At 39.3% G+C, this 25297-nt stretch overlaps 1 protein-coding gene across 4 annotated transcripts in view; it reads left to right on the plus strand.

The window, feature by feature from the left end:
- tasor2 (transcription activation suppressor family member 2) overlaps nt 1–25297 on the plus strand; it is a 56294-nt gene that overhangs the window by 21575 nt on the left and 9422 nt on the right. Inside the window, exons 8-16 of one of the 4 annotated variants that reach the window (XM_042111223.1) lie at nt 2415–2428; nt 2711–2810; nt 2979–3073; nt 3250–3353; nt 3444–3516; nt 4327–4398; nt 4593–6662; nt 6876–7223; nt 19150–19978. In XM_042111223.1, the coding sequence (XP_041967157.1) occupies nt 2415–2428; nt 2711–2810; nt 2979–3073; nt 3250–3353; nt 3444–3516; nt 4327–4398; nt 4593–6662; nt 6876–7223; nt 19150–19978 (3705 nt within the window). Of the gene's footprint in view, nt 1–1803; nt 1936–2414; nt 2429–2704; nt 2811–2978; nt 3074–3249; nt 3354–3443; nt 3517–4326; nt 4399–4592; nt 7224–19149; nt 19979–25297 lie in introns of those variants that run through there. The other 3 variants (XM_042111221.1, XM_042111222.1, XM_042111224.1) reach the window with 3 other exon arrangements.

The following is a 25297-nucleotide window of genomic DNA, read 5'->3' on the forward strand; positions in this document are numbered from 1 at the left end:
TTCGCTGAACTCATGAAGTTTAAATGAACTGTCACGTTGCATCCGAGATATAAAATACAGACTTTCAGAACATAGCAACATTAGCATATGACGGAGGTGGCTTTTTAGCTAATTGGATGCATTAGGCTAAGTAAAGTTCATCAGAATCCTGGGATATGCCCACTTGAGAACGGGAGAGATAGAACTAATGACTGGCCTTTGGCCATAGCAACCAAAGATTCTAGAGCGGACCTTTTAGAACTAGTAACGGCAGTTTGTCCTGCAAGATGAGAAATTAGTTGATATGTATCAAGAACCAAACTAGATTTTGTTCAAATCTACACACCTATGGCTACTAAAAAATGTAAGGTTCATTTATCAAATTTTGAAGTATTAAAATACATCGTTGTTTTAGAATTTTTGAACGAAAGGGTTGGTAATTGGTGGTTTTACGATAGTTCTACAAACAAGACAATTTTAGCGATTAAAACGTTTAAATTATAACAGGAAATGTACACAACGCAAATAGCAACAGTGAGCGGGATAATGGACTCCACGGTGTTCAGTTAACAGAAATTAATGCAGTTACAAGGTTTAAACGGCCCTCCGATGCACATCGGGCTGATTTACAACTTCAAACTTCCATTCATTTCTGTTAACCCTTAGAACCCGATTGACGAAAAGTGCGTCAAAAAACACACCCTCTCTTCTCTGTTACATTGCTCCGTTCATCACAGCGAGATGAAACCTTTATTGCGTGACAGAGGAGAAGTGGGGCTTTCCAACGAGACCACGCACTTGTCTGTACGTTAAAGTAAAAAAATTTAAAAAAATCTTCAAATTAAATCAAATTGCATCATATTTACAGTCTATAGGCTACTTCTCTGCGTTCACCTGCACACCCATTACTCTTGTTTAAATTACTCGCGGACCCAAATCGGATAGATATGCCACGCATGTCAAATGAGAGGAGACACAGAGCCATCATTTGATACCAAGTACATCCTTCTGGGTTATAAAACAGATGAAGTGACAGCAAAATAATAACTTCATATAGCTGGACTTACCCCACGTTTTTGTCTGTTTTTGTGGCAAAGCATGTTTATAATCCAGCGCTATCGTGTGTTTCTCTATGGCAAAGCATTTTCATTATCCGGTTGTGAGATCCTAGCAAATTCCTGCATGGCATCCAATTCAAGGCTCACATTGCATCCCAATTTGTTTAACAAAGAAACACCTTTTTTGCTTTTACTTTGTTCATGGCAATCCAGTAAAAAGTTGAGAATCATTATGAGTGCATACACATAGGCACGCAGGCTAACACGTAACCTCGGGTCAAGTCAGGTCAGATCAGTTCGTGTCACAGATATGGAGCGCAGAAAAGTCATTTTTCATCACTAAATAAAAAAATGGCATTTATTTCCTTAAATCACACACCACATATTTCTGTAAATTGCTCAGCCCGAGTATCCCTCCAACATGTCAATTATATTGCCCAATTCAGGACAGTCTGCCCTACACAAACATGAAATGCATGTAGAGCTATGAGCTTGCTGTGGTGTAAAAATTAAAATAAAATCAATGCTAGTACTAATACATGAAATGATGGCAGATCTGGATAGCCTAGACTCTATAACTATATAATATGAGTGTGTGGCACTTACAATGACCAGAATAAATCCTTATGAATAAAGGTAGTGAAAATGCCCTAAAAACAGCTTAGGGTTCTAAGGGTTAACTGAACGCCGTGTCGTCCATTATCCCTTACATAACTACTGATATAAAAACAAAAAATACTGTGCAAGGAGAGGCTGTGTACAGTGGATAGGCTACTATTTGTCTTTGGTAAAGTTGTTCTACATTGAAAGAGTTATGAAGTTATTTATTTCTTTATTTCAGGACATAGTTCCATCGCAATTATTTTTTCTCTCAACTGGTTGTAATTTTCACACGTGTGTATCATTTCGATTCACAGTGCTTCCCACCCGAGTTCACTCAGTAACCAAGAGGAGTGGGTATGGATTAGTTTCGGAAAGGCCCAAAATATCAAAACCCTAAACCGTCCGTCCGTGTAGAAAATACTGATACCTTGTGGGTTCCCCAAATTATTCTAGAAGATATTTAAAGGTGTAGGTTTTTGAACATTCTAAGTTCCGCAACAATTGAAGGTTCTAAAATTCTATGTTGAATTCAATGAACCCAGATATTCTTTAGAATGTTCATTTCTCAACATTCCCGTCACACCGGTGTGACGGTACTCCTTTAAGGGTTAATGGTTATAAACTGTCACAAAAAACAATGGAAATGGTTACAAAACTTTTTGTAAATGCAATGATGGTATTTTGCATATTTCACTTGTGAACTCACATACTGGATGTAACTGAAGTACATGGTACTGTGCACTATGTTCACATCTCTTCTGTCCTTTTTTTCAGTCAAGAGAAAACAGGTAAGAGTTATGTTACTACACATACACATTTCTTTTTACCTTAGATTGGTATTACACAACTGCCACAGAAGCCTAAATGTCAACAGTTAATGTTTTTGATATGGCTGAGTGCTGAGAATAACTTAAAAATTCCTGGACATTTAGCCATAGTTATATTAAATGTTATGGATTTTATATATAGATTTTTATATGTTTGACGTACATCATCAACTACTATAGTTTTCTACTGTATTTTCTAAGATTTCATCTGTTTAGAGATTGCACCAATCTTTTTTTAAACAGTGTTTTACTACCAGCCCTGGACAGGCCAATTGGTGGTTGATTCTTTAGTCTATGAAATTGGACTAAAGTCCAGCAATGGAGCTTTGTTACCAGCTAAACTGTATGTTCCTACTTTTTACTTTACATTTATGGTAGAAAAGCTTGTTACATTAGACTTAATCATTACTTATTTAACAACCAATGTCATTTAATCAATTAATGTCTCATTGCATTGATATCTTACCATTCTTTCATATGTTGTCTTGCTTCATATCTTGTGTCATTTCAGCCCGAAGACATTAAAGATCAAAACTGTAATGAGAGTATCTGATCTGAGGATGTTATTGCCAAAAGACATTTTTGAAACCTGTTTTTCTGGTGAAGGTAGGGTTTGGATCAGTTTGATCTTGTGAAACAAAGCTTACTGGTGTTATAAAAACAAGTCTAAACATCCATATTTGTGTTAATTTTGTGGCCATAATGTCAGAAGGCCAGTTTTGTGGTAGATGATTTCATAAACAAAGTACTGTTTCCTCTGTATTGTAATTCTGTTATTGCAGTTATGGTGGGAGGAAAATGTTGCACTCTTTTTGAAGTGGTATCCACTGTGACAGATGACAACCTTCTCTCAATTCTTACTGAGGAGGTGAAGGAGAAAGACATGGTGAGTTTTTGAAGACATTACTTTTTCTAAAATAATGTTACACCAATAGTCTTACCTTAGTACTCATCATGAGAACTTTTCTACCCACAGGCTCTTGTTTTTCAGTTGGATGACGCTGGTTTTTTTGTGCTGTTGCACTCATCTTACTTCCTTTCGTATGAAGGTAGAACACTTCCTTCAATTTCTGCAGTTCATGTTCCAGTTGTGTTACAATGCATTATTCAAATGATAATATTCAGACTGTGATCTTTCTATTGATATCATGAATCTCAATTGTGGTGTCATGGTAATTGACATCACCTTTTGTTGAAGGATATCTTTTCAGATAAAGGCCAGTTCAGATCAAAAAAACGAGATGAGGTGCAATGTTAAGTCAGAACCTTGCTGCAATGAAGTGTTCTAAAACAAGTGGATAGTTTACCCTAGTATTACCCTACCCGAGGACAAATGTGTGAAGGCTATACTATGCTAGGTTTTAGTAAAGCATGGTTTAGTGGAATAACTGTTCCATACAGTCTTGCAGATTCCTTCAAATGCGCCACTGACTGTCAAAATACCGATGCAGATGTCATTCTCATTAGTTTAAATGATGTTACGCCCAAAACACACCCATGATGATTAAAAAACATAAGACCCACCTTCTTGCGCCGGACATTTCATAAAGTTTAAAAAAAAAAACTAATACGGCCTGGACAAACCCCGAAATTTGCTTAAACTATTCGCCAGTGACCATGCGCTTTAGACTGTCATAATAGGGCCCATAGTGTAGCTACATTCATGAGATGATCCCATATTTGCCAGTTTCAAGTCTCTTTTGCCATTATATAAATATTTAAATGACTTGATCAGTGCTAGTCTGTTATTAATTTGTTGACAGTTTGCAGATCAGACAGGCCCTCGCGACAGCTTGTTGCGACAGCACAGTAAGGATTGTTTGTTTTTGGAATGAATTCCAACTGTGACTTTGTTTCAGATGCAAATTCAGAGAAAAAAGAAGCACTACAAGGCATGTTTATATTCCCAGACTCTCGAACTATACAGCGAGGTAAATCTTTATCATTCTCAAAAATGCAAATCAAACTGCTGTTATTTTTAAAACAGTAATTAGAAAGCTGTATTTATCTGTAGTAATAATAATAATAATACACTCTTTAGTACACTGTCTTTTAATTTAGTCTCGTTAGTTCTCTCTTTCTGAACTCTCCTTTAAGATTCTTATGTGAATATCTTCTATTTCAGATACTAAGAGTTGTCGTAGAAAGTCACCACTATCATCAGAAGTTCTCCAAGTTCTGCCAGCATTGAACTATGCAGAGACAGAAATGGAGAAGTCTGGTCCGGGTCAGCATGAGAAGATTACATTACTCCTGGAGAAACACCTTGAGCATTATGGGACTCTGATTCATCCAGGATTGCAAAGCAGTCCCCAAAGAGAGGCCAGTATGTTTCCTGACCAGTATGATGTGCCTTATGTGTTCAAACACCTTTTTCCAACACCAAAGTGGACAGAAGTCATCAAGTTACAAGTGAGGTCATATTTGGATCAGCCCTGCTCCTTTGAGTTTTCTGTGAAAAGAGCTACTGAGCTGCTTTTGGCTGGTCGAGAGCAGCGCAGAGACGACCCCGATGATGAGGTGTATTACTGCATCTCATCACCAGAGGAATCTCCTAGGAGCCCAACAGTTGTATGGCTTGAGAAGCCTTCGGAAGCAGATGCCAGCTGCCCTACTGACACATTTGTGGAGATTCAACATGCAGCTGAACAGTTATCAGAAAGTTGTGAGCCAGAGTCACCCCCTGAATCTATACAGCCTGAACTGTCTGACTTAAGTAAACTCAGTGATACTGAGATACTGAGCAAGGGAAGCATTCCTGCCCTCAAAACTTTACCTACAACTTTAGGATTTGATCTTGGAGAAACAACAATATCCATGGAGATAACTCCGCCTACAGCTGCAGTGGTCACAACAAATGTATTGACATCTTCTTTCCCAAAGGAGTGTGACACTGTGAACTCTTGTGATGACCAAGCACTGCAGATGAGCGCAGCTGCTCAGGAGGTGGTGACAAATGAAAGTAGACTCCCTATCAGTTCAAAGACCAATGCACCTTTGGAGGCTAGTGATGCCAAAATTGTTATGACTGAGCCAGATGTGCATCTGGGTCCAGAAATAAAGAGAGCACCATCTCAAACTGACTGGAGGAGCCTACCTCGGCGTAGAGGCAGGAAACGCAAGAGAATATCTAAAACGTCTGTGTCAAAAATGACGTCAGTGCATTCCAGCAGTTTATCCCCTGGTGTTGCAACCAAGGACTCAGATGGTCAATGCATGGGAGCTGAACAGAACCAACCCGATACTGAAAAGGACCAGTCAATCCTGCTGAAACTGAACAGTGAGGATAAGCCATCTGTTGATCAGGTTGAATTGCCAAGCAGCACCAGTGAATGTTGGGAAAATAGTAATTCCCCGAGTCAGGAAAAAGTAGAAAACATTTCATTTGAAGCTGATATTCTCTCTAAAACTAACTGGAAAAGTCTACCTAGACGTTGCAGGAAAGACCAGGACGGTCAAACTGATGTACCCAAAAGGGGTAAGATAGAGCTTTTGGGAGAATCTAGTAAAGAGACTACACAAATCCATCCAATGAAAAGGAAGATGGAGAGAGAGAGTCTAAGATATGGTCTAAAAACTATTGTCACTGACTGTGGAAGGATATTTGTTCCCCATGGCTCTGAAGTGCCTAATAAGGATTTAGATTTAGTGGTAAAGCGGCAGAAAACAGCTGATGGCGAAAGTGGTTTAAAGAAAACAGAGGTTGAGGTTGAAGAGTCGATTTCACTTTCAAAATCATTACATAAAGCGGACAGTGTAGATATCAATGAGACCATAAATGCTGATTTGGTACCAAAAGTAAATGACAAACAAGATTCACTACCTTTGACCAAAGAAACAGGGGCAACTACAAAACACTCGGAGGAATCCCCAGATCAAAATTCAGACACACCATGTCAGACAGTCCACACATCTCCTACTTTTCAGGATCAACAAAACACTGGAAATGAGTCTTCCAGTGCAGTAAAAATAGCTGCAGATGAAACTCAGTTAACAGATACTGAAAAAGTTAAAGAAGCAGGTAGCACAGAACCTTCTCAAAAGAAAAAGAAAAGAGCCACTGAATACACTATTATTTCAATCAGTCAGTTAAGAACTGTTTTGAGGAGAGGCAAAAAAGATAGTGATTCAGCTGCAGAAAAGGGAACGGAGGGGGAAAAAACTGAGTCTAAGCCTAATTCAGAGAGACCCCAGGGTGATGATAAAAACAAAGATGACTGTGAAAGCAACAGTGACGGTGTCACTCAGGGTTACCCAGATCAAAAAAGCCCAGCAGAGCAACTTCAGCCAAGTCAGAAACCTCAGAGTGCGCCGAGTTCTGAACAGGAACCATCTGACAAAAAACCCTTGGAGCCTAGCATAAAGCTGTCTGAAGACTTGACAAAGCCTAATTCAGAGAGACCCCAAGGTGATGATAAAAACAAAGATGACTGTAAAAGCAACAGTGACAGTGTCACTCAGGGTTACCCAGATCAAAAAAGCCCAGCCATTCCAACAACTGAAGATTCAGAACAACTTCAGCCAAGTCAGAAACCTCAGAGTGCGCCGAGTTCTGAACAGGAACCATCTGACAAAAAACACTTGGAGCCTAGCATAAAGCTGTCTGAAGACTTGACAAAGCAGGCTCAAATCAGGCACGTTTCATCTGATGAAAATGTGCCATTGCCTAAAAAGGCATCACCAAAAGGAAAGAAACGTGCCAATTCCTCAAGAAAAGGGCGTAAGGGGAAAGCCAAGGACGTCTTCAAAGAAAATGGTAAGTATTTTCTCATGAGATTGATGATATTACAATATGTGTTACTTTTGATTGTGTTAGTTTTATTACCGGATCATGCTGGAAATGCTTTTTTAAGGTTGTCATAGTGCTTCAGTCTGGCCCATGCGATGCCTTTACAATTTGAAAATAAATAAATAAAAGATATCTGACTCATGATCATACTGCATGCATGACATGCAGTGTGACCCTACTCTCAAGGAGAAATTCTCTTCATCTTCACTGGACAAGTTCTACGGTGCATTAAACAAGGATTCATTTTCATGCAGAGGCATGCACAAAAGATGGCTGTTTTATTCGGTTTCACATATGTGTGCGAACAGACTTTCTCTGTGACGACCAACCATCTGTCGTCCGTTTTGCGCATCTCAACGTCCAACATGACACCAGACTTTGATGATCTAGTAAAAAGAGATGACCGCCTTAATCATGCTGATTGAGAAGCCTCTTCCAACCTGTAGACCTACTTGCGCTGATTGCCAATAGGGAAAGCCTATAAATAAAGCTCATAATAGGATCATATAGGAATTATTTTAAGTTGACTTCTGCTGACACTGATACAGATGGATGTTTAGGAAATCATTGCTTTCGTGAACAGAATACAAAATCTAAGAGCCTATAATAATGATAAAAGACATAAAAAAGTGATTCAGCTGAGTCTCCCAAATTGAAGATTCATTTTATTGGAACGTACACCTTTCAAGGTGTTCCGAGGCAATCAGAGAAAATCCAGCAAAAAATCAAATAATGAAACCCAAATGTATTCGTAAAATGGCCAGAGGTGGAAAAAGTACGAAAATATTGTACTCAAGTAAAAGTACCAATACCTTGATGAAATACTACTCAAGTACAAGTTAAAATACCTCAAGTATGAGTAAAAGTACTCAAGTAAAAGTAAAAAGTAGTTTAGTTTAGTTAAGTTTAAAGTTAAGTTTAAAGTTTTTTTTGGGCGGGGGGGTACCAGAACAACCAGTTTCACCAAAGACTTTCTAATGAGGAGATACAGCACTCAAAAAATCCTCCATAGTAATGCATGGGGTTAGTTTGTAACGCCAATATGGCAGTTGTCTACACATCATATGTCTACACATATCACAACCCTTCCGCGGCAAAACGTTGACATGTGAATACATTGAGCCAATCATGTGGTGTGCTGTGAAGACAACGTGCCAATCATCTGTTGTGATCTCGCTGCTGGAGCAAGATTGGTGTAGTGAAGCCTTACGCACACGCATTTCTGCTGAAATAGATGCACGATAAGTACCCAAAAAGTATTGCAATATGGCTGCCGAGTTCTCCTTTAAGTTTGAGCAGTAGTTGATTTTCAAAGTTAGTTGCACTCATCCTTGGGTCGCTTTGCAGTGAACAGTAATCCAGCACAACTGAAAAGCCCCTCACAGGCAGCTGAGGCAGGCAGGCCAATATTGAGTTGCAGAGTTTTTTTTTATATTTGGAAACGAGCAGAAGGTTCAGCAGATTAAAGGGCGTTGTACTGGGGGGGAAAGTGGGAAATATAGGGCCCCAATGGAGGAGAGGGCCTGTGAAAAGTGGAATACAGGGGGCACAACATTTTCACCAGGCATTAGTAATAACTCAGGTAATCCACACATAAAAAATCCAAACAACTCCATAAGTAGAGTCATGTAATGAAGTGGAATAACAGGGGAAAAGTATTAAACATGCTAAGAAAAAGCCCTAAGGCAAGGAAAGGGAAGGAATCTATATAGAGAGTAGTTATCCTTGCTATCTGTGCAAATTAATATAAGCTTGGTTAGTAGCCTACATATTGATGGGCTATAAAAAGGGTTTTCATTACCAAGGTGTCACACAAGAAACATTTCATGATGGATAAAAGCAAAAAGCTCTCCCAAGACCTTTGCAACCTTATTGTTGCAAAACATATCAATGAAACTGGTTACAGATGCATTTCAAAACATCAGAATCTTCCAGTAAGCAGCATGGGAGCCATTATCTGCAAGTGGAAGAAACATCACTGCATCATCAACCGGCCATGCACAGGATCTCCTTGTAATATTTCTGACCAGGGAGTCAGAAGGATAGTCAATTCCAAGAGTCAAGGACCACTCGGAGAAAGCTCCAGAAAGACTTGAAGGCAGCCAATTCAATTAAATAGTTTTGGAAGTAACTAAAGATCAGGATTCACAAGAGGGACCCCTGGAATCTGTTTAGAACAATGGGCCAAAATCCGACCTGATACTGCGACCAATACGTTTTGTCATACAGGAAATGTCTTGAAGCTGTCTTTACAAACAAAGGCTTTTCCACAAAGTATTGAAGAAATTTCAGTAGGTATGTTCAATACTTTTTTCCTGTGTCATTCCACTTTAATACACAAAACTCTTATGTTTGGATTTTTTATATGTGTGTTAATATAATGTGTGGTGAAAATTTCGAATAGACTCACTGGAAGTTTAGGCTAATTACTGAAAAAATAAAAAATAAGCGTTCAATACTTATTTCCACCATATATTTATTTTACCTGAATATTTTAACTTCCAAATTAAATGTCAAAATGAATGTCAGACGAAATTTAAAGGTTGACTGACTGGATTTTGTATACAAAACATAGTGAAAACTGTGTAAGGTCACTCTCACGCTCCCTTGCTAAAGAGCTAAATGGTTTAGTCCGCCTGCACGATTCATAAGGTAGTCTATCTTTTGTTTATTTAGTTGAGCATCGCTAGTAGTGGACCGCTAATTGTTTTGCTGCTGGTGCAATGTCTTTCTCCAAGAAAGCCAAGTCAGGTTACTAAAAACAAAGGCCAAAACAGGAAAAAGAGAGACATCAAAATGAGGGGAAACAACTGCTAATAAACTTCTTTCCAAAGAAAGGTGAGCACAAACGTCAAAACACGAAATCCCATGGTGTTTGCTTAAATATCTCCGCAATCATTAGTGCTAAAACGAACTGAGACAACCGATTGGAATAGCATAAAATACACTTTCATAGGTTAGGCTAATCTGATGCATTTCGTGATCCAGTCTCCATCACTTTCAGAAAGACTGCATGGCGCCAGCTTGATTCATGTCCTGTTGTAGGCTACATGCTGATCATTATCACTAGGCTAGTGGTTTAGGGCGCAATTTTTTTCTCTCCCTTTCCGTTTTCGTTAGTCTTTTTTTTTTACTCAAGTAACGGATGGGATTTTTGATGTAGCGAAGTACAATACTTCACTCAAAATGTAATCAAGTAAAATTTAAAATACTGATTTTATAAACTACTTAAAAAATACAAAATACACAGAAAAACTACTCAATACAGTAACGTGAGTAAATGTATTTCGTTACTTTCCACCTCTGAAAATGGCAAATGTATTCGTAAAAGGAGTAACTGTAGGCCCATAGGCTCAGGATTGTAAAAGTGGAGAGAAGACAAAACAAGGTGATTTTGATGCAAAGCGGATTTATTTAACACAGTGTTATCTGTAAGTGAATCCCAGTATGATCAAGAGGGATAAAAACAGTTCAATCAATCTGTTCATTTAGTTAAATTGCCTTTCTAAAACAGATAGTTACGGTCTTTGATTGTGATTGGCTGAATTGTGCTTGATGCCAGTGTGAAACCCAACGCAAACCTTCACGTTGACCACATTTCACTCAGTATTACCAAAGATTCTAGAGCGCTACGCGCAAGAGGGATTACTGGCTGGAAAATACGTTGGATATGTTGAAGTACGTTCTATGACTCTATGGGCGCCATTTTAATAAGCTCAGGTGTCGTCACAGACGCTGGCTACCGTGGGAATCCTATTCACCCCTTGCAAGTGACGTCACGTTTTGTTCGCGCCACAGCAAAATAGCCTAGTGGACGGCAAGAACACGAATCAAATCAATGGGTTGTAATGGGACATATCGCACAGCTAGGAGATTATAGTGAGATTTAACCGTAGTAATGCCCTTCCACGACTGTTGGCTTATTGTTTGGAATACAACAACATCCCATGTTCTTGCATAGATATATTTTGGTTTGTTTTCTTTGTGTTTCGGGAGTATTTCAACCACAATTGCATGCTTATCTCCTCAGTGTATGAAGCACAGCAGCGGTTGCTATAGCAACCATAGACTCTGAACAGGACGGCATATAGCACTTAGGCAAAGTCTTTGGCAAGATCTGAATGTAAACAGATAATACCGTTCAAGTTTTTTTTTAATTTCCTATTTCTTTCAATTCTTTAACTTAAGACATGTAAGAAGTAAGTTTATTCGCTGGGCAACGTACAAACTGACGAGTTACATTAGCCCTAGCACTATGAGCTACGATAAATGTTAGCTAGAATAGCTAGCTTCTAAGTGTGGCAGCTAGTTATTATTTCATGTTCTGATATGACATTCTTAACGTTTTGACTATGTTACAACTGATAAAAGCAAGACAAATAAAGTAACCAAATCGCTTTGCAATATTTTAGTCCAGAAATACTTATGGGTGTTCATTTACCATAATGTTAATTACAGTAGCCTAACGTAACGTATCTCCCCTTGCTGTTACCACCAGTTTTAATAACTTTACATTTGCGATCATGACCCATTTCATCTAACAACACCACTGGCATCTTCTTTGACTATCAGACCCCAAACAGCAATACATTGAACTACAAAGATGTTATAGTAATGGTGTTCAGTTCATCATAATCTTTATGACATAATGTAATTTGCCGTCCGTCTCCCATCTTTTTGCCGTCCAGCATGAAGCCGTCACGTGACTTAAGTCACGTGTCTGCAAGGGGTGAATAGAGCTGGTAAGTCCCGCCCATCCGCTAAACCCCCAGTGGACCTCTAGATTGAAAAATCGTCAATGCAAGTGAATGTGAGAAAATAATTATTTTCTGGTCCCGTTTGATTTGTGCCATGAATGTGAACATATGTCGTCTGTGAATTTTTTATATAATTTTTCACGTTACGAGTTTGACAGTATATTATATGATTCTTCGGCTATCAGTTGTGGAAAAGACATAACGAGAAAGACTACATGTCGCCTGTGACGTGAGCTCATCGCTAACATTAGCTGAGATGCTAGTTTTTGTAACGGCAGGAATAAACACACATGGTAACAAAAATATTTGAAACATGTCTAGCTTCACTCAACACATTAACACTATGATACAGTGTGATTGTAAAGTTGTATGGTTCACTGTGTTCAAAGTCGATCTTAATAACCCTCTACATCTCGACCAACTGATGGTTGTTATGGGAAACTAGTGATCTGTCGTCTAGCGGAAAGTTGTAGTCCACAAAGTGCTCTCACACAAAGTTTAACCGCATCAAACTTCTACCCGCTCAATTGTAGCATTCTTTACACGAAAATTTATATTAAAAATTCACAGACAACATATGTTCACATTCATGGCAAAATTCAAACGGGACCAGAAAATAATTATTTTCTCACATTCACTTGCATTAACAATTTTTCAATCTAGAGGTCCAGCGGGGATAGCGGAAAGGGCGGGACTTACCAGCTCTATGGCGCTGATCCTAAAATGTTATCAATATTTGTTCTTTAAAGCTGTATGTTGAAATTACGAGAAACCCAATAGACCACACCATGTCTAGACCAGTTAAATATATTGTATAAAGACAATGTCGAATTATTTCCGAGGGTAAATTAGGCTAGGGCACTGACATCTGTCCATCATCCACCAAAACTAAGTTCAATATGCCTATGTTTGGGATATAGCGTCGTTAATGTAATTTCGTTACTTTGTTGGGAAACAAAGTATTCTAAAGGTAGCCTACATTTAAATTTCATTAATTCGTTACAGTTACTGAATAACTGTAACGTCCATTCCTGCATTAGGCCTAGGCCTATTCATATAGCCTATTTTTGTCTCCATGATTGCTTATTTAAAATATGGATTAGCCTTGACAGGCTACATTATTTCATAGAGATGTGCGTAGTGTAGGCTACAGCACGCATTCTCTCCCTGCGCCTCTCTCCCTCAAACGGGTTCAGCCTGCATCTCCCCTAAGCAAATCAAAACGGTGGCTTGTGCAATAACTGTTCATGCAAACTTCAACTGCCGCGGTAGCCTACACAACTTTGCAAAGTCAACTTGAATGTATCAATTTTGAACAAAGTTAGTATTACCCTATCAGGGGCGCAGCTACCCATTTTTTGAGGGGTATGCAACAACAATAACACAAAACACAAACAACTAAAGCAAAACAAAAGGTCAATAATTTACACTATTACTGTGCATTAGTGTGTATTGAATATGTTTTTAAAGAAATGCTGCCAATTTGATGTTTAACTTGATGTTATACTTGATAAGTATTGATAAATGATGCATTGTCACTTTAAGAGAGTCTAAACGGTTCTCATAACGTCCTTTTGCCAGCTATTGTTCACAGGCTGATAGGCCTACTCTAGCCTTGTTTGTTTGCACCACATTGACAACACAATATTAAGTTATTACAAGGAGCCTTCATTGTTAGGATATGGAAACATGTAATGAGTTGCTGCTAGCGTGACATTTCTGGTTGCAGTTGGCCATTAAAAGTGCAGTATGAGCATGGTAGCCACCTAGCTATCTGAATGGAATAGGCTATGTTTCATTCGGCATTATGCTTAACAAACGCTAGTTAGTCTGTTAACATTTATATTTGCAAGCCTCCAAGCACAGACGTCACTTTAAATCCTACCTGTTGCCTTTCACCGTCCACTTATTTAACTGCTGTTGCATCCCTTGACATGCCATCTCCTTTTCCCTCTTTCTTTTTCTATTTTTAGCCGCCAACAGCTTTTTTTGCTGTATCCATCTTTTTCCATAGACGGCAACTCACTACCTATAGGCCTATCTGCTTGCTCAGCGCTGACGGCGCCCCCACTCCCTCTTCTATGTCAAAATTCTATGATGGAATCTTATGAGATATAGGCGCCTACTCTAGGTTAGTCCTCTAAAATGTTATAGAACATTGAGAAAATGTTGAAATGATTTAGAAATGGACAGCAGTAGCTACATATAGAAAATACCAAATATATTATTTTATTTTATTTTACCATCGCTTTGGCGCCCTATGCGCCGCATATAGCGCATACCCACTTTTTGCGCCACTGTACCCTATTTAACACAACGTTGTCTGTCGCGTTGTTAATCGCAAACACAAATTTATTCAAACGGCTAGGGAATTAACTGTAGCTTAATTTGTGGAGATCGAAGAGAAAGCATCTGTTTGACATAGGCCTACGCGTAGCCACGGACGGCACGGTCTACTTGTCAGTCTTGCCCGTCCGATTAGAGGGCTTTCCTTCGTTTACGCTCACCATCTTAAAAAGATGCGAATGCAAGTCAACACTGCGCTGAAACATCAAGAATCAGTCAAATCGCGAAAAGCAACAGCTCCGTTTAATTGTCAGGTGTGATGAAATGCGTTCATAATCCACTTCTTAGGCTATGTCATAAACGTTGAATGCCTATGGAAAGGTTTTGTGGTAGGATTGTCCAATGGTCAGTGTTGCTTCAATTTGTGTATTGATTTATGCGACGAACCGATGCTGGGTTCATCAGTTTTTCGCAAGTTTAAAACGTTTAGCCAACTGCCCGTCATTTTCGTTCTATAATTTCCATTTCTCATTTCATGAATGTAACATGCCTATGATAAGGCTTTGCAGTTGTACAAGATGGTCAATCTATTGTCTCAATTGTGATTCATATGATGCGCACACCAATGCTGGGTTCATGCACTTGATCAGCCTAGAACAGGAACATTTTGGAGAGGGAATGAGAGAACGAACGCACGCAAGAAACACTTTTTAATTAAACGTAGGCCTAATTTACAAAGACATCGTAAAACACTGAAAGTTAATATTTACACCAGGGTCTCACGTCGCTCTCAAGATCAGTCGCGTGCTGCCCTCTTTTGAGCTTGCGAGAGGCTTAAGATGCACAATTGCGCAGCCTATAATAAAAAGTAAATAATGCTTAATTAAATAAAGGCATGTGCTTACGCAGCCTATAAGTAAAGAAAAGACCCCTGCCATAATTTGAGGATTTACAGTAGGCCTAGATGAGTAGGCCTAAATAATAGGACTACAGCTATTTTATAACTCAAGCAAATTGTTTTATTAACATATAGCCTAATTGCACAAATTAAGTCCAACGGTTAGATTCATCTGGACGTGTTTTAAGTTGGCTGCAGCCTGTAAATAGGCTAATGATTTTTGAAAACGAACTTCTGTGGTCATATGCATTTTACATAGGCAAGCAGGACAATTTGGGAGTTTTTTTACTGCATGGAAACGATACAATAGACTAGTGTCAAGCACGGTTGTGTTTAGCTTAGGCCTACCATTTGCATTTAGCCTATTTAAGTTATGAACATCAGACGCTTGAGTGAAATCTCGACCTTATTAGTGATTGATATAGCCTATCTTATGCGCTGTGTTTAAGCAGGCCGTGAACAAAGGGTTAACTTATAGCCTACAGGTATAAAAAAGAAAAACGGTGATAATATAACTAACGTTAGCTAAGTTAGTTTGCCTGCTAGCTAGCTTATCAGTAGGCTATACAGTCTCTCAATGGGAATTTATGTGATCTATTTACCAGTGCAATAGCTACTTCTGTCTAAATAATAGGCCTATTTACCTCTCCTTATTCAGTGTAACCTTGGAAAAAGATCAATCGGGCCTTTCACACCGTCAGTTCTTGCAGTTCATTACCGAGAAAGAAAAAAAAAACAGCTGGTAACGTTAAAAACAGCTGTTCAGGTGGGCTCATAGAATTGGAACTGTATATGAAATTTTGCGCTGAGCTTATTAAAATGGCGCCCTGTCAGGCTCAGAACGTACTTCATGCCTATGACGTAACTGATCTATCTTGCTCCGCTCTAGAATCTTTGGTATTACCAAAGATCCTTGATTACTAGCAAGATAGAGCAACGTAATTCGTTACTATGGGAGCAAAACGGGACAGTTCCGGTCTGCATAAGTGGGAGTGTCACCTTACGTCACTAAATAAACTTTCTCTCTTAATAAGCAAGAACAGATAAACATAATTGTGTTCACAGTATACGTTAGACCAGCACATCCGGGAACTTGACTCGTGACAAACGTTCCCGCCCCTTTCGGGGGGAAAACAAACAACCCCTCTCATTAACTCCAACGCAAATTAGGGTCAATAAACGTAATTCGTACAGAAATCGCAGGAATAAATAATGACAAAAATAACCACAAATCAATATGACCACTCAATACATAACCACTTTGCCGGTCGTTGACCGTGAAGGATACCTACAAAAGCTTAATTCAATTAATATAAAAACACGTCTCTTCAGTATCCCAAGTAGCCTACGAAGTGGTGCAACAATCCCACTAAGTGACCAGAAGTGTCATACGGTCTTCTCTTCTTATGGCTTGTAGCCATAATTTTCTTCTGTCAGGATTTTTTTTGAGGACATGGTAGGCAAAAGAAACTCAGGGAGGGGTTCTTAGCTGTGTGGTTGGTACATGTCTACCGGTTCACTCTGGCTTGTTCTGAGGGAATGTTTTCCCCTCAAAAGGGGCATGGCGCAAACAACCTGCTCTGTGTGACGCGGGTCCGGTTGTAAGTATTATTGTCTATAATCATGTATGATACCAATGAATCATTCTTTAGGACATGATATGAATAATTTAATTAGTCATGTGAACCGAGCTAGCTAGCTAGCTAACGCTAGCTTAAAATGCTATACAAGTGGATGGGAGTAGCTATGGCAGTACAGCCAAAGATCCTTGATTACTAGCAAGATAGAGCAACGTAATTCGTTACTATGGGAGCAAAATGGGACAGTTCCGGTCTGCATAAGTGGGAGTGTCACCTTACATCACTAAATAAACTTTCTCTCTTAATAAGCAATAAGAACAGATAAACATAATTGTGTTCACAATATCATTGTCTATAATCATGTATGATACCAATGAATCATTCTTTAGGACATTATATAAATAATTTAATTAGTCATGTGTACCGAGCTAGCTAGCTAGCTAACGCTAGCTTAAAACGCCATACAAGTGGATGGGAGTAGCTATGGCAATACAGATATGCGCTAACAAGTGACTAGTAGTTGAAGGACTTCGCTTAAACTTGATATACTGTTCCAAATTCGCTTGAGTATAAACTATCCACTTTAACTAATGTCAGTAATGTTATTCAGCTAGTTGTCATTTCAAAGAAATTACACTTCTCCGTTTAAAATGTTACCTTAGCTAAGAGGCTAGCTAGCATGCTAACAACTGGACAGTAACTGGCAGCAGCATGGTCTGATATTAAGTTATTTTATTACAAATCCGAACACTAAATTAAATTACACTTTTAGGCTTGACATGATCCCAAACACTTACAGATTATGACAAAATGTTCCAAAAAACCCTCAACAAATCCAGAAAGATATAATGACCAATTTATTGGTAAAATTCCACAAGTCTCCATTGACATTAGTGCAGCGAGGGTTTACTCTGGTCTGCATAAAGGGGGATTTTCCCCCCTCCCCCTTGCAATAATCGAACGCGGAAATTGTCGAACGTTTGCGCCTCTCGCTCCGCTTTAACCCTCTCTGGTACAGCTATGCGTTAACAAGTGACTAGTAGTTGAAGGACTTCGCTTAAACTTAATATACTGTTGCAAATTCACTTGAGTATAAACTATCCACTTTAACTAATGTTATTCAGCTAGTTGTCATTTCAAAGAAATTACACTTCTCCGTTTAAAATGTTACCTTAGCTAAGAGGCTAGCTAGCATGCTAACAACCGGACAGTAACTGGCAGCAGCATGGTCTGATATTAAGTTATTTTATTACAAATCCGAACACTAAAAAATTACACTTTTAGGCTTGAAATGATCCCAAACACTTACAGATTATGACAAAATTTTCCAAAAAAACCAGAAAGACATAATGACCAATTTATTGGTACAATTCCACAAGTCTCCATTGACATTAGTGCAGCGAGGGTTTACTCTGGTCTGCATAAAGGGGGATTTCCCCCCCCCCCCTTGCAATAATCGAACAACCGGACAGTAACTGGCAGCAGCATGGTCTGATATTAAGTTATTTTATTACAAATCCGAACACTAAAAAATTACACTTTTAGGCTTGAAATGATCCCAAACACTTACAGATTATGACAAAATTTTCCAAAAAAAACAGAAAGACATAATGACCAATTTATTGGTAAAATTCCACAAGTCTCCATTGACATTAGTGCAGCGAGGGTTTACTCTGGTCTGCATAAAGGGGGATTTCCCCCCCTCCCCCTTGCAATAATCGAACGCGGAAATTGTCGAACGTTTCTCGCTCCGCTTTAACCCTCTCTGGTATTACTGCACCATGGACTGACTCAATAGTAAGAGTTGCTGCGTCTTTTTTTGGTGGAAGAATGATTATCTAGGAATAAGTCATTCAATTTGTCATTGCAATTTTAAGTATACAGTATGTTGTAACCAGTTTAGAAAAGTGAGCAACAAAGCAGTAAGCCCTGTGAGGTAGATTCCAGTGATTTTAGAACAGCTAGGGATTTTAGCCGCTTAACAATGTTCCTTAGCTATTCTAAAATTACTGGAACCTGCAACCTCTTGAGGCTTATTGCTTAATTTAATTTAATTCAGTTAATTCTTGGTGTGGTGGTGTTGAATATACCATATGATCATCTGCATCACTATTTAATATCAGTTATTAGATTCATTGAAAATATGTAAGTGTTCGGAGCCTTTGCAAAAGCATTTCTATTTCATATGTTTCGCTGAACTATCTTTTCAATACTATTGTCTTATCAAAGAAAATGAAAAAATATTAGCTCATTCGCAAAAACGATAGTAATATCTATTTTTTGATTCTATCTGTCAACTTGTACTGCTTATTTTTTATTTTGCACTTTTACATAATTTGTATGCCTACCTCTTGTCTGTTTTATCCTTACAGAGCGGCTCAATTCTGACACACCATCATCTCAAAACACTGAACAATTAAAACAAGCACATACTCAAACAGGCAATGACTCTTTTACTGGGCATGGGTTGGAAGAGCCATGTGTTGGCTTAGGCCAAAAGAGCTGCAGTGTGGAAGGAGTGGTCAACGCATTGTGTATGCCAGCTGATGCTCTGACCTTACTGGCTGACATAGCCCTCAGTGGCAGGAGTGGGAAACATGAAATAAGACTGCAAAACCTTGGACTAGATTCAGAGGGCAAGCTCGGTCAAAGACGGGGAACGCGAGACGGTGTGAAAGAATGCGGCTCTCAAGTGTCCGTCCTCCATTCACTATTGAGAGACTCTAAGTCATTAAAGATCCCGATAGCTCCAAGGTCACCATTGCCTAAGGGTCTTGTTATGAAGGGAGAGTGTGTTGTGTTCATTTCCAAAGATCACTCATACTCACAGCCATCATCTCTGGTGTTGGGTCTGTCAGGTGCACACCTCCAGGCCTTACCTTTCCGAAAAAGTACTGATTCCCTCACTATGCCAAATTCTGTGGAACTGCAAGGCAGACCTTTGAATACAAGAAAAGACTGGATACTGCTACAACGTCAGCCCTGTGTAAACAGAAATGGATTGGAACAACAGTCACCCATAAAAAAGCTACTGCCATCCAACAGCAAGGAGATGCGAAAATGTAAACGGCGCAGACAGATTGTTGAAAAAGATGGATCAATTAAAGTGACAAGACTGTGGCGGGAACAGTATGACTTCAGTCTGGATAGCAAGTTCACAAATGACCCGCACGATAAGGCTGTCACAAGAGCACTGCATGGGTATGTCATAATTTGTCACTCTTATTGTCTTAAGAGAAGAGTTGTGTTGTATAGTATTTTTTTTAGTATGATTGATGGGAGCCGTGGCCTACTGGTTAGGGCTTCGTGCTTGTAACCGAAAGGGTTGCCGGTTCGATCCCTGACCAGTAGGAAAAATGTGGGCGGAGGAAGTGGTTGAGCATAGGGCTGGGCGATAATATCGGTATTACGACTATGACCGATATATTTTTGAAAACAATATGTAGTTTTAGACAATATCGTAATACCGGTATGTCAAATAATGGGCCATTTTATCAAAGCCACTTGCTCTTCTGTGTTCAGACCATTCAGACAGCCGCAGCTCTGCTCAACTGCGCCCCTTGCGTGTGCACGTTCTCCCTCGCAGCACAACAAACTTTCAATCATGACTGACACTGAGTCAGATTTTGTCTACCGTGATCAGAGGTTGGTGCTGATGCCTATTTCCGTCGGCACAGCAACGGCTAGACCGAGAATTCTCGTTGTGAAATCAAAATTCCACTGGAGCTCCAAGGGGTTTTGTACACGGAGATTTAAGTTACAACACTGTTTACAGCTCTTCGACTCACGGTAAAATGTCATTTTTGGTACATAGTTCATTTAAATACACTTATGGGTGCTTGCGTTTAGCGACATAGCAGATCTAAAGTCCTCAGGGAGACAACCTACACGCTGATTTTATTAAGAGGATAGGCTATGCACGCAGGCATAGGGATTTTTTCTTACGAACCAGAACATGCAAAAAGGTAATGAACTCATACAAATTGACGGTAGCGTCTATCACACTGTTGGTGAGTGACTCAGTTACGTTATTTAAGTAGCCTAATTGTTTGTTGTCAAGTCACACATGTCTAGGCCATCATAGGCTATATTTGCTTGTCATCTAGGCCCTATCAAACCCTTACGGTAAAAAAACTGCATTGTGTGACAAAAATGCAGGTTTTTTTCTGCAGTAGGCTATTGTGCAGTACAATGTAGGCCTGTGTTGTCAGTCAGGGTCGACTTATTGGTCTTTTGTTATTTGTATAACTTTATCAGAGCAGTAGCCTACTATACATATTGGTAGCCTACTATGCCTATTGGTATTGGTAGGCCTATGTTATTGTTTACACTTTTTTGCACAGCTGTGTTAGAGCAGTCTGAAATTATTCTAATTAAAGCTGGTTGTGTTTTCATAATTGTCATGTTGAGTGAATATGAAACACTTAGCTCTTCTGTTTAAAATATCGATATATATTGTATATCGCCAATCAGCCCCAAAATATCGGGATATCAGTTTTGGTCCATATCGCCCAGCCCTAGTTGAGCACTGTTCTCCCATGCCCACATCCACGGCTGAAGTGCCCTTGAGCAAGGCACCTAATCCCTCACTGCTCCCCAAGCGCCGCTGTAGCAGGCAGCTCACTGCTCCGGGTAAGTGTGTGCTTCACCTCACTGTGTGTTCACTGCGCTGTTTGTGTTTCACTAATTCACAGATTGAGATAAATGCAGAGACCAAATTTCCCTCACGGGATCAAAAGAGTATATACTTATATACTTATAAAAAACAGGACATGAAATGGGCAAAAAGATGCATTAGAATCCTTCTCTGGAGCAGAAATAGGGCGGATGCAGCTAAGATGTCCTGATAGTATTGCGGGTGGGTTGGGTCAAAATCACTCGATAGCAGCGTTCGGAATATCATTGTGCAGAATTACTTGTGATAGGCTAGACTTTGTATTAGGCTAAAGTGGGACTTCCACCTCCCTGTCTCCAAACACACATGCACACCAACCTAACCACAATTGTCTGGCAGTGTCCCTGCTGCTCAGTTCACTCTTTGATAAGAAGAAAAATAGCACAAGTTACTTCCACGCAATTTACTACCATGCATCCCTCCGCACTCCAATAGCTTGTAGGCTAATTCAATTTTATTTTATAGCATAATATTGCGCAGCCAAAATCAGTCCAATCCTCTTCATTTTATGAGAGTTTTGTTCAGATTACACCACAAAAACCTTGATTGTCAGCAAGAGCGAAGATAATATCAGCTATTATTTGGCTTGAGTTCACTGCAAGAGAGGTAGGGTTGGGCACCGAAACACGGTTCTAATATGGCACCGGTGCCGATGCAAACGGTAGTAACTGTATCGAATAACAACGTGGATTTCGGTGCCTCATTTCGGTGCTTAAATCGCGTTTTTTTTAATTAATTTTTTTATACGAGGCACCACTGCATGTCATGCGCCATCTCTAACGTCTTGCTCTGATAGCAACACACCCAGATACAGTTAGCTAACATAAACACTGGATATATAAACCAGAGGGGTGCATCACATAGGCGAGTGAACAGTGTTTGACAGCTTGCGTGAGCCCATATCACGAGCTTCTGTCAAAATCTAGCATTGGGCCTAACTACACACAAGCAAGAGGCTATGAAACAACAACAGGATACCTTACACAATATCCTTGCTAATGCGCTAACTGGCATTTATTTTAAATGTTATCGGCAAAGTTGTAAGGTGAAATAAAGTTTTCACGTTGTGTTCTAAACAACATAATGGCATGATATTAATCTTTCTTGTGCATGAGGCCCATATAGTATCACAATGAATATGAAGATCATGTTAAAAGTTAGCTGGCAAAAACATAAATATGTAGGTTACATACTTGATGTCACTGAGCTGTCAAAGAGGCTACGGAACCATCTCCGAGATTCTCCGTATGTTATCGCTAATTAACTCAGCTGACTGGTGTTAGCGCATAGCCATAGTTGCTGTTGAAATGCCTAGGCCTACTAGCGCTGGGAATCTAAACACTTCAACACCGACATAATGTAGCCTTACATGTTCAAAACTATTGCGTGTTATGGGGGAAGACATAACATTTCTTTAAGCATTTGGGAACACACTGAAATGAATTAACTGGAAAGTAGAGTCCCTGTTAGATTAGCTTGCTTGCCAATGCCGTTGTCCATGACCTGTCAGTTCTATGGCAAGCGGTTTTAACATACCTTATGGCAAACCGCCTACACTGGGTAAACTTCAAAGCAGAGCTTACCATTGTGTGCATCCATGGCAAGCTGTTTTAACATTTAAATGTATTATGCGTAGGAGCAATGAGATATTGATAGTAAATTGAATATAACAGTTCAATTTCATGTTCAAATTTGTCTTATCAATACAAAAAAGCAATTCATGCTTTAGACCATTTTAATTTTAAAACAAAGTACCGGTTCAGGCACCATTTCGACACCGGAACCATTTTAAAAGTATCGATTTAGCCCCGGTATCGGATAAACGATACCCAACCCTAAAGAGAGGTAAGAAATGTAAAGGGTATGCATGTTTGTGCCCGACAGACACCTCAATGTTTATATCTGAACCTGAGGCCATCCTTAAAAATATTCTTGTTTGCAGTAACAGCCAAAAAAAAAAAAAAATGGGTCGGTAGGTAGGTCTATTTTTTTTTCAAGATTCAAAGTAAAAAAAAAAAAAAAACAATTTTGGTCATGGTGATTACGTTGTATGAATTTAAACAATTGTGCATATTGTGACGTAACTGACTGGGTCCTCAACCCGTGCCTTCAGGCGCATCACTGCAAACCTCAATCTGATGCAGGTTATGTAGACCAGCCTTTCTCAAACTTCTTTGACCTGAGGCCCAGTCATGGCAGATTTTGGGGCCATAGGACTCATCTACACGTACCCAACCCCACTCCCTCCAAATCAAATTGTCATTATCATTATCACAATCATTATTATGCCTAGATTGTTATACATGCACTTTCACTTAAATATTTTGTGACATGCACATCAGAGGACTGTTTTAGTAATGTAAGATATAATTAGTTTCATTACTTTTGCATGGTTGCATGATGCTTGCATAAGAAAATAAATACTTCTCAAAACAGCAACAATTATATGGGTGCTATTGTTTTGGGATGTTTCCCTCATGCAAGCATCATACATTGGTATGGAGAAAAAAAATACATGTTTTTTTAATGAAGTTTAATTTGAATGCCTGAATGTAAGGATTCAGGAAACACAATACCAGCTTTTTTGGCGAGCAGATAGGCGTAAATCACTGATCTGTTGATCTTTAACAGATAGAAAGAAGGCTACAATAGCTTTTGGCCACGTTATATTCAAATTTGACTATACAATACTCAGTGCTATACAGTGTATTATACAGTCTCTGCTCTGTTTCTATGGAAGTTCCAAAAATCAACGTCGTTCTATCAAGTGTCGTTAAACAATTAAATAGCATTCAACAGGTTGAAGCGAAGCTTTGATACCAACGTTATTGATTATTTTCAGTTTCTCGCGCGCAGACGCCTGCATTGAATGAACGCTCATACCACCATTTTATTGTATGGCTCCATGTTTAATGGCATCGATAGCAGAAACGTTTGTTTTTTTTTTTGTCGGCCCGCGGTATCTTGATCAACTTCGCAGCAAATTATCAGACGAAGCACCGGGCCTAATTTCACTCCACGACTCCGCGGACCATCAGTCTCCACTTAGCGGACCCATATTTTGAGAAATACTGAATAGACCACAACCAATTTCAATCAATTCTTCAAGACACGGTCACCGTTAGACTAGAGGGGAGAAGGGATGGGAAAAGATCTGGGCACACTTCTTCCAGAACTTCGTGCCAAGTAATGAGCGTTGTCGAGATGTTTGTGTGAATGAAACGAAGCGTATAGGCCATAGTGTGACATGCGTAAACCAATGGTGTACAGATGACGCCACAGGGTTTTATTTAAGAGAGCCTACGTTTGTATGCAGGCAATTTATATTCACAATACTTAGGCCTACTAAAATAAATAGTATTTTATTTGTATTGGTTGTTTAGAGTAAAAAAAGAAAATCGGTCGGTCTTAACGCAAGTTTACACCCGGCAAGTCGGTCGGACTAAAAGGGGAAAAAAATAAATATGTGGGTCGGTTCTAAATTGACAGGGTCGGTCGGGTTACGGCAAACGAAAATATTTTTACGGATGGCCTGAGCCCTAGACCAATGCACTTATGTCACAGTTGTTCCCATGGTTATGCTACAGCTTGTCAGTAAAGTTACTTTGATTACACGTTGTGGATACCTTTATTATCATTATACAACCCCAACACAGAACAAGTTGGGACATTGTGCAAAATGCAAATAAAAACAGAATGTGATAATCTACAAATCTCTTAAACCCTTATTTAGCTGCAAAAAGGACATCGACAACATATCAAATCACTTTGAATTTGATGCCAACAACATGTTTTAAAAAAACTGGGACAGGGGCATGTTTACTACAGTGCCACTTCACCTCTTC

This window comes from Alosa sapidissima, chromosome 11 (genome assembly GCF_018492685.1).
Source record: "Alosa sapidissima isolate fAloSap1 chromosome 11, fAloSap1.pri, whole genome shotgun sequence".
NCBI classification, from domain to species: domain Eukaryota; kingdom Metazoa; phylum Chordata; class Actinopteri; order Clupeiformes; family Clupeidae; genus Alosa; species Alosa sapidissima.